This window comes from Salarias fasciatus, chromosome 16 (assembly GCF_902148845.1).
Source record: "Salarias fasciatus chromosome 16, fSalaFa1.1, whole genome shotgun sequence".
NCBI lineage: Eukaryota > Metazoa > Chordata > Actinopteri > Blenniiformes > Blenniidae > Salarias > Salarias fasciatus.
Window position 1 is genome coordinate 3851091 of NC_043760.1, and position 10366 is coordinate 3861456.

At 48.3% G+C, this 10366-nt stretch overlaps 1 protein-coding gene across 1 annotated transcript; it reads left to right on the forward strand.

Annotated features, from left to right (window-relative positions):
* Nucleotides 1-1284: 1284 nt before the first annotated feature.
* Nucleotides 1285-4725, forward strand: lacc1 (laccase (multicopper oxidoreductase) domain containing 1). Its single transcript, XM_030112421.1, has 5 exons — nucleotides 1285-1865; nucleotides 2422-2600; nucleotides 2670-2835; nucleotides 3601-3826; nucleotides 4025-4725. The coding sequence occupies exons 1-5, from the start codon at nucleotides 1349-1351 to the stop codon at nucleotides 4242-4244; spliced, it is 1308 nt and encodes a 435-aa protein (XP_029968281.1). The 5' UTR covers nucleotides 1285-1348; the 3' UTR covers nucleotides 4245-4725.
* The last annotated feature ends 5641 nt before the right edge of the window (nucleotides 4726-10366 follow it).

Below are 10366 nucleotides of genomic sequence, written 5' to 3' on the forward strand. Positions count from 1 at the left end.
ACACACCTCTGTTTACACTCATTTACCAACCCCGCCCTGCGCTCACGTGTGAGGCGTTTGTAGGTAGAAAGGATCAAAACCAGGATAGAAACCAACTGGAGGTAATCCGAGCTGGATGTCTGGCGCCCCCTGCTGGTTCCTGGTAGGTATCAGACCAGAGAGGAGATCTGGAGAGCCAGAGGCAGTCTGGGGCCAAAATCTTTTTAAAAACATTAACTGACAATGAAAGAATGGTGAAAGTCAAGGACATGGACAGGAGACAACTGAGAGGCACGAAAAACGGCATCACGAGAACAGGGACTGAGGACAAGGACCACAGAGGCCTGGGTCCACCATGGAGACATGATCCAGGAGGACTGGGTCCATCATATAGATCAGATCTAAGTGGACATAGACACCAGGGTCTAAGAGGACATCGGCCCCAAGGTTTCACACATTCTTTCACGGATTTGCAGAAAAGCTTCCATTTCAGACCGGTTACAAAATGCTTCCTCTCAAACCAGTAGAAAGACATCTGACAAACAAGACTAATGGAAAAGTATCTTTGTGTCATCATGTTGTTGAGTCTGCCACTGTTCAACGTGACCTAAAGGTCATTGGGGAGGAAGATGCTCATAATCTGGATGTTGAGGGTCGTTTGAACCAGATGAATCTGCTCAGTGTTGCGTCTGAAGAAATTTGTTAATAGAATAAATGTTTTCTTTGAAATATTTTTGATTTGCCTGGTTTGGTGGCCCTTGTGGAGGCTCATGTGGGACATTTTTTGGCTCGTGGACCTTATGTTTGACTTCCAATTTATCTTCTACTGACATGGCATTTATTTTTAATGAGTGAGAAAGAAAGAAAAAGAGAGGTGGAGGTGGACGAAGAGTGAAATATTGGAAGGGAGTCTTATGTTTATGGGGCAACATAACAGTCTTTATTTTTATTAAGTTTCGTTTCGTTTTTTAAATCTCAGGTGAAGTTTTTTTGTCCCCTCTCTTTCTCTTTAACCCCGGGTGGGGTGTGTGTGTGTTTCTTCCCGGGTGGGGTGTCTGTCTGTTTCTTCCCGGGTGGGGTGTGTGTCTGTTTCTTCCCGGGTGGGGTGTCTGTCAGTTTCTTCCCGGGTGGGGTGTGTGTCTGTTTCTTCCCGGGTGGGGTGTCTGTCAGTTTCTTCCCGGGTGGGGTGTCTTCCCCCGGGTGAGGCTGGCTGTTCCCCGCTGCTCTTCTCCTCCTGCCGCCTCAGCAGAAACCCGGAGAGACGCTCCTCCGGCGGGGCGGGGCGGAGCTCCCGGTGCAGGAAGTGAAGCGGGGCTGGAGCTTCTGACTGCCGCCCGGCTCGGACCCGGACCCGGACCCGAGCGGCACCATGACCGAGGCCGTGCTGGTGGACCTGCTGCACGGCTGCCGTCCCGGCCGGGCCGCGGAGGAGCAGCGCGGCTCCGGCCGTCACTTCTTCCTGCTGTGCGGGGAGAGCCAGCCGGACGGCCCCGGGCTGGAGGGCTGCCTGCGGGGCTCCGGCGGCAGCGTGCGGCTGCTGAGCGGCGGCTCCACCGCCGAGCGGCTGTACCGCTTCAAGCAGGCCGCGGACCGGCTGGAGCTGAGCTCGGTCCGGGTGCTCACCTCCCCGCGGGGCCGCGAGCTGCTGCAGCGGTACCAGCAGCTGCTCTTCACCGACCTGTACCGCTTCGACTACCGGGTGCAGCCCGAGAGCGACCTCACCTGTCCGAGCGGAGCAGGCTCCGCCCACCGCGCCTCACCTGGGGAGGGGGCGGGGCCTGAGCGGCAGGGGGCGGGGTCTGTGCAGGAGGAGGTGCAGCGGTTCGTCCAGCAGCTGCCTGCGCTGAGAGGACAGATCTCAGTCCTGAAGTCTTCACTGATCTCAGGTCAGAGCAGAGGAAACCCTTCAGATCAGCTAAAGTTCAGACTGGACTGACAACTTTGTAAAGAGTTCCTGTTCACACTGTTTTCAGAGCAGATTCAGCAGCTTAATCATTAACGTTGTGACAGATCAGGATTTACTTAGGATCACAGCTTGGAGACTGACATTTAAACAAAACGTATTTCAAATCTGCTTCAACTCTATGTAGAATATTTTATATCTATGTAGAAAATTGTAATTATTTTTTTATTTGCTTGCTTTGCATCTCTGTTTGTTTTCAAACAGAGATGTCACCAGTTACTTTGTCTTTGCTTAAATTGGACTGTTTGCAGCTAAAATACTCAAGTAAAGATATAAAATGCTTTTATGAAAGCTTCAAATCAGCTACTTTAAACTGCCTGTAATTGCATTTTTAAGATGAGTTTACCTAAATAAAAAATCTTTCACCATGTGAGTGGTTTCCGACCCGGGACCCTGCTGATGTGCGGGGAGAGGTCGGCTCTGCAACGGGACTTCATGAGTGAATCTCAGTAACGTTCGAACCCTTCTGTGTGTGTCAGACTGCTTCGGCCACGGCTTCAGCACGCGGACGGGCGGCGTGTCCGACGTCCCGACGCTCTCCTCCATGAACCTGTTCAGCAGCGGGCGGAGGAGGGACCCCGTCGCCGTGGTGATGGAGAACCGGCGGCGGCTGGCCGTCCACGCCGGTTTCCACCCTCGGCCGCTGCGTCTTCTCAAGGTGGTGAAAAGCCTGAAGCTCAGATGACCTGTAGATGAAGGTCTGACTCCGTCGGTTGGTCTCCTGCAGGTGAACCACGCCAGAGACGTTTGGGTTTTGGGGAAGGAGGAGCCGGAGAGGTACGACGCCATGGTGACCGATCAGACGGGCGTGGTCTTGGCGGCTCCCGGGGCCGACTGCATGCCCATCCTGTTCACTGACCCCGTCCTGAAGGTCATCGGAGTCGCTCACGCAGGTTGGATTCATTACATTCGCCCTCAGAACCTTAACGTCTTGGTATTGGTAGTTTTGACTGCAGTACTGTGTCACTCTGTTCAGACCCCTGAACTCCGTTTTTTTTTTTCTTATATCTGTGGAATAATTGTTAATGTATCTATTAATCAAAGCTGTTAAAATGATTATTGAGTATTTTCAATTCAGATTTAATCTTTTCTCCATAGTTAAATGTTCTCAAACATCTGCTTGCATTTGGGGACATGTCCTCATCCTGCAGCATGCAGAAATACTTGAATTATAAGCCCCGCCCCTTCCGGTACAACTCATATACAGCTTGGTTTGGCTCCTACAGTAACATTAGTTCAGTAATGGACTCAAAATATTAACGTGCCTTCAACCTGACTAACCCGACACGTGCACGGCCACCAGTTGATGTAATCACACACACACACACACACACACACACGCACACGCACACGCACACGCACGCACACACGCACGCACGCACGCACGCACACACACACACACACACACACACACACACACACACACACACACACCACACACACACACACACACACAGAAGAGTAGGATTTGAAATGTGAGCTCCAGAAGCACTCAGTATCTGGTTTGTGTCAGAAAAGGATCTCCTTGTATGCAGACGATGGTCTGGTTAACGTGAAAGTTCAGACGTGATCAGATCCAAGACTTTCTGGATTTCAGCTGCAGCCACTTACTGATGTAAAAGACCTGAATATTTTTAAAAGGCTGTGTCATCCTCCAGGATGGAAGGGGACTCTGATGGGTGTTGCCATGGAGACGGTGAACGCCATGGTGACGGCGTTCGGCTGCCGTGCGAGCGACGTGGAGGTGGCGGTGGGACCGTCCGTCGGAGTGTGTTGCTTCACTCTGGACAGAGACGAGGCTCGAGATTTCAGCCGCATCCACCCGGACTGCGTCCCCGACCCGGAGTCCGCCAGGCCGCACGTGGACATCCGGCTCGCCAACAGGTACCGCCACCGAGCCGGCAGCTCAGGACGGAGCGCTGCCACGCCACTCAACCGTGTTGAGCTTGGAAACGGATTAAAAGAAGATCTGTAACGCCGTCCCACCTCCAGTCGACTCCTCTTTTGGCATTTGCACGTCTTCAGATCGTAAACGGCCCCGATCCTGCAGTCAGACTGAGGTTGTGTGCTTCCTGTTTCCAGACTCCTCCTGCAGGAAGGCGGCGTCCTGCCCGAGCACATCCACGACAACGCCACGACGGGCCGGAGCAGCGTGACGCTCTGCACCTCCTGCCACCCTCAGCTCTTCTTCTCCCACGTCAGAGACGGCGTCAACTTCGGCACTCAGGTGGGCTTCCTGTGGATCCGGGAAGCGGCGGGTCGGTCCTCAGCCGAACTGGAATCCGAGCCTTCCTCACTCTGACGGGACGTTTTCAGTCTCCAGGATAAATCCTGGAGGCAGACGGAGACTGTCCGTCTCCTGCCATCGTTAATACTCTATGGACGTCAACGCAAAGTTGGACTGTTATTACGGTGACTGTCAACTCTAAAACTTATCGTACATCGTCTGAGCATGTACAGAACCACTATTTTCCAGGGCCGGGGTGTGCAGGACCAGTAGGACCGGAGTCGGAGCATTTTCAGAAAGTTATGTTTTCAGTGGCTCTGTGCAGCGCTGCCGTGTAGACGGGGCCTCAGTTCCAGCTGGAGGGAGACGGAGGTCTCCGTAAAGGTGGAGTAAAGAAATCTGACAAACTGTGACGATCTTGCTGAGGTGATCCAGACGAGCTCGGCCCGCTGATCCCTCTCAGCAGCTCAATAAAACAACGTTGGCACTTACTTTTCTGGTCCAAAACGAATGATTCAAACATAATGTTTCACTAGAATGGGTTCATCAAAATAAAAGACTAGAATGACAATTTTCTCTGGATTTTTATTGAAGTTGGAAACATGGGGGAATCATGAAGTTGGAACCATGAACCATCTTTAAAGGTAACGTAGTTTTTCTGAATCTGACCAGGACTTCAGATTTGGGTTCTTCCATAAAGTTCCACACTTCTTCTCCAGGACTCGAACTGTTTAGGATCCACTTCAAACTGCAGACGCTGCCAGCGGAGGCAGCTCATTCAGTTTGAGAACCTTGCTTTAATAAACCCTGATTCTTTGAACAAGTTTCTCCAAAAGGTTTCCTGAAAACTTCCAACAGTGAAAAAGTCAGCTGGTGGATTGGCGCTGTGCAACTTTGAAATATATTTGGTCAGATTTGAACCCACAAATGATTTAGTGTGTTCAGGAACCAGAAATGTTTTAAATATGAAGCCAGATCATGCGCGCACGTCTCACTGATGACTCTCTAAAGTTCTCATTTGACCAACTCCGTTCTGCTCTGCAGCCGATAAAATGACTCCCAGGCTTCACGTTTTTTCCGTGGTTTGAAATAATTCCGTCAAATAAGGCTGTGTTCACACCAAAGCATTTGGCTCGACATAAATGACGTGGTGGAGCCGGTACCGACAGTGTGAACACGTTTTTCACGTTGGAGCGACCTACTTTCGGGTGGAGCCGGGGCCGCTTGGAGGAGGAGGTCCGAGGTCGGCACCGGCTCGATCTGCATGCGGTGAGAACACGGTCACTCCCCGGGTCCAGCTCGCTTTCCTCGTTTGCCACACTTTTGTCCGTGTGAGGCTTCCGTAACGCACGACACGGACTGTTATTCTGAGCGCGCACGTCGAGCATGGCAGAGAGTCTGTGCTTCCTTCTGAAAGTCGGCGATTTGTATGGTCTGCAGAAAAATCATGTACAACAGAACAACCGTTCTTCTGGCTGCGTTGCGTCTGCAGAACGGAATCACCGCAGCACCGTCTGCTGTGTCTCTGCAGTCCGCTGGAGGAGGTTGCCAGATATGTCGATCTGGTGCCATAAACCCGTTTAACTCAATAGAAAGCAGCCCAAACTGCCATCTCGGTTGAAAATACACGTTAAAACCGTATTTGTATAATTAAAAAAAACACTTCATAAACACATAATCGTTTCATCAACCCGTCTGACGTGTTCAAAAAAGAAGCTTGATTTGGCGGAAACCCGTCCAATCTGGCAACACAGCCGCTCTGGTCAGAGAGCTGTTTTGTGCAATTTTGGAGCTGTTTGACTTTCCTGCAGTGACGAGGTACAAAGCCGTTCATTCTTCTGAAGCGTATAATAACTACATCATGCTGTTTGTTCTGTGTTCTACCAGAAGAAGTAAAAAATAGAATATTAAGGCAAAAACACGACACAGCTTTTATTTTGATGTCACTTATTTTGGAACAAGTATCGCGTTTCCTTCCGGCACCCGACTTGCTTCTGTCTGGTTTGACACCCCTTCGGTTCGACGCCGGTGAGAACACGATTCAGTTATTTATGAGGAGGCTGATTTACAAATTCACACTTCACTAAAGGGGTCCTGGCTCGACTCAATTCGGTGTGAACACAGCCTCAGACATGTTTCTTGAAAAAGCGGCACCTTCGCCTCATCAGCTTCCACTAAAATCTGCACCATATGTTACAGGGAGTGTGTTTTCCATTAATACTTAACGACGTTACATTTCAGAACAGTGTCAAGGTTCCAGCTGAGTGGATTTTATTTACCCGACCAATCAGGAGCGACAGCTGCTGTTAGCGAGCGGGCGAAAGGTCCCAGCAGGGGGCGCTCACACACCACAGCGGAACCGCCACTTCAATGGAGGGGTGGAGAACATGCAAACTCCACCAGCCAGGAATCAAACTGGCGTGCTCTTGCTGTGCGGCGACAGGCCGAACCACTACGATGGGACAGAGAAAGCAGGCGGTCTGGAGCGGTGCGTCAGTCGCCAGTTTGTTATTGACCGTCGCCATGGTGATTTCATTGATCAACAGCAGGCTGGTTTTCAGTTAATCGTGATTAATCACATTCTTAAATGCATGTTTAAAATTCAGTTGTTTTTGTATTTCAAAGCTGTTTTAAGCCCATAATGTAAAGTATGAGCTGAGAGTCTGAATCAGAAGAACACAAAGAATCTCCTTTTTAAACTTTTAGGATTTTCTTTCAAAATAAAGCACCATGTAGACTAACATCATTCTACAATAAATATATACATATATTATCAAATACAATTTTCAAATTGAAAGAAAGCCCTAACCGTAATTCTGTGATTAAGCAAGTTTTTTCCAAAGCCCTATATTATTAGTGATTAATGTGAATAACTGACAGCTGTACAAAAACCCCTGAAAAGTTTCCAGTTGAAGCGTTGCCGTGGAAACGGGGTGCCAGAGCGTTCAGCGAAACCAGAACAGACGGAGGAAACTCCTCGATTCCTTCATCGTCACAGGTTCCTGTTTCTGCCGGCCGAGCGGCGCTCGTCACTGTGAGTCAACACTCTGCACGCCGCGAATCCAGGCTGGCTGCTGGTCGATTCTAACAGAAGACAGGACGCCGGCGCTGGAGGGACACAGGCGGTCTTTATTCCGATCAGACAAAAGTCTGGGTTGGTCTTAAAAAGCAGCCCTTTTTCTAAAATATAAACCAAACATATGAAAGGTCAGCGGGTCAAGCGGAGTGTTTCTGTGCAGGGAGCCGGTGGTTTCCACACTTTTTTTTACAGTTTTATTTCAAGCAAATATCCTCATCTTTAAATATATAGAACTTAGTGCAACATCAGCCATCATATGAAACTCTACACTTCACCAGAAAAAAATAATACAGGAAGTTAAGGGTCAGTTTGAGGTGAAATCCTTCTTTACAGCAGTCAGACTGAGGTCAGACGGTGGAGGTCAGAACCAGAGCTGATGGAAAACCACCAGCAGGAACAGGTTCTCTTCAGCCCTGGAACGCTGAGGCTGGCTCTTTTGCTGAAGTGAAAACGCAGCGTGAAGAGAAGCTGAACTGAAGAGAGTCAAAACAAAGGAGGTGGAATCTACAGCGTGAAGCTGGAAACTCCCCAGACCACCAGGACCTGCTGCGTTGGTCACTTTAAGGGTTTTCCTGCTCGAATTTGGGGTTTTTTTTTAGGTAGGCGTGGAATCACTGATTGTCTCTGTTTCTGACTCGTGAAGTTTTGTTTGTCCTAATGGGCTCTATGCACAACTCAACCACTTCCTGAACTTCAGGAGGCTCCTTGTTTCCTGTCTTTCATGATAGGACGAGCTGATTAATGCAGGCGTGTCTGAAGTTGTTCCAGAGGTCAGACACACCTGCATTAATCAGCTCGTCCTATCATGAAAGACAGGAAACAAGGAGCCTCCTGAAGTTCAGGAAGTGGTGAAGTTGTGCATAGAGTCCATTTCAGCCGTTTGAAGCCATTTTAACTGAACTGGCTCCTCTTGGCAGGTCACAGTTCAGAGTTATTCTGCATCCTGATTTTTTCTTCTTGTCTCTTTTAATCTTTTTGCATCTGTGGGCTTTTTTGTTGTATCTTCAGATTTCACTTGACTTTTTTCCTCTCTGTGATTTTTTTTCTAATCATTTGGAACCATTTTGCATCCCTGTGTGGTCCTTCAGTGTATTCTGCGTAAATGTGAATCTTTTTCCTTTGATTTCTCTGTGAACATTTTGCATCCCTTCATTCTGAGCCATCGTGTGTGTCTGTATCAGCAGACTCTCTACTGTGTCTTCATAGCTGTCTCGCTTCTGTGTAAAGGATTCTTTAAAGTTTTGTTTAATGCATTTTGGGACAATTCTGCGTCCCTATGTAGTTATCTATCATCTTTGTAGTGTGCTGTACATAATTCACATTTTGGTGTTGTGTTTCTTCCGAGTCATTTTGCATCCCTATATGGTCCTTTAGCGTATCCTGCCTCTGTGTGGGTTTTAATCTGTTTAAACCAGTCTTTTGTGCATCACATCCTGCATCTTTTTGTAGTTTTTGTCTGCATTTATTCAGTCTTACTGTTGCCATTTTGCATCCACATGAGTTTGTTTTATTTTACATGTTTTGCAGCTTTAGTTGTTTTTTTAATTTGGCTACTATGTTGGTCTTTTGTCTACATTTATCTTTTGTTCCTTTTGCAGTCATTTTAATTTCCAGTTTGCATAAAATGAGGGCGTTCTTCCCCTCTATGTTGAAGTTTGGGTCACACACCTCTAATACTGCCATTTGGATTCCCGTTTCCTTCATTACGGGGTTCCAGTGGTGCCGCGTGAGAGCGAACAGACATCGTAAACAAATCACCTTTTTAGATCTCAGCACTTACAGTTGAAACAAAAATGGGTGAAACTTCAGTACAGCCTGAAAAACATTCATGATGATTCAAGATTATTTCAAACAAACATGACAGAGAAAAACAAATGAAGCATCGAACTCCAGACTCTCATTTCAGCTCAGTCATTAGTAAAAAACAAAAAAACAAAATATTCTCACTTGAAATATAGAATTCTCTTTATCAGACACTCTGCTCAGCTTCCATCACACAGAAAGGTCACTAGGTCACTTTCAGTTTGGCTGTAGTTTCCTTCATGTCTTCTGAGCGAGCTGCAGAAACAGGCGGATGAAAGAGTCTGGGTTCACTGGGTTTTCACGGCTTCAACAGACCAACTGGGAGAGAAATCTCTGAAACGCTCTGCGTGTTTTCTTTGGACCTGCAGCTTGAACAGAAGTTTCTGAGAGTCAGAAAGCACCTGTGTGTCAAATGAAACTTTTTGACCTTAAAAAGCCTTTTTAGAAAATCCTTCATGCATATTTAAAATGCCTAACATCGGCGTCGGCTCCGTGAAGGCCGTCCGGCTCTTTTTCTTCTCACTGCACGTGTTTCAGGACCGTTTCAACGACGTGAAAACTGAAAACTCGTAGCGTTTTCAGTGTCTGTTTCCACGACGACGAAGTGCGGAGCGACTGAAAATGCAACTTTTTGATCCCATTCTATCTCCGTGGAAACGGGGAAAATGCATCAACTTCGTCGGCAGGGAATCGGGGGAAATGCAACTTTTCTAAAACGCTTCAACTCAGTGGAAACGAGGGGAGAAGTAAACTTTTGGAACCACTCCAACTCAAGTCGCGGTGGAAACGACAGAAAACACAACTTTTTGGGAAGACCCAGGTTCTGTCTCCATGGAGACGGCAGAAACTCTGGTCCTGGTCCCGGACCGGGCCTGAGTCTTTGGGGGGTTCGTGTCTCGGTGGCGTCGGACTGGACTGAATGGTTAAACGGTCTCTGTTTTTATCGTGTTTTCAGTAAAATTCAGTAAAAACTCAACAGTCTGCTGTCCTGGAACATGGCCGATCTGTTGAGGTAGTTGATATAAATGCACCACATTAGACAGTGACGTGAGTTTGGGGCGTCGAGGGTCTTCCTGGCAGTGGGATTCGAACCGGTGAACGTTTCTCTACCGCAATGTAAACCGCTGCTGCACCGCTCCGGCCCCCGGGTGGATGAGGAAGCATTTGGGCAGCCAAATGGGTATCAAAGGTTCTGGGTGGAGGTTTTTCCACAAAGAGGGTGGATCATGAAGGAAAAGCGTAATCCAACAGACAAAACATGACGGAAGGACAAGAAAAGTTCAGATTCCAACAGAAGAAAGAGTGACGGACATCC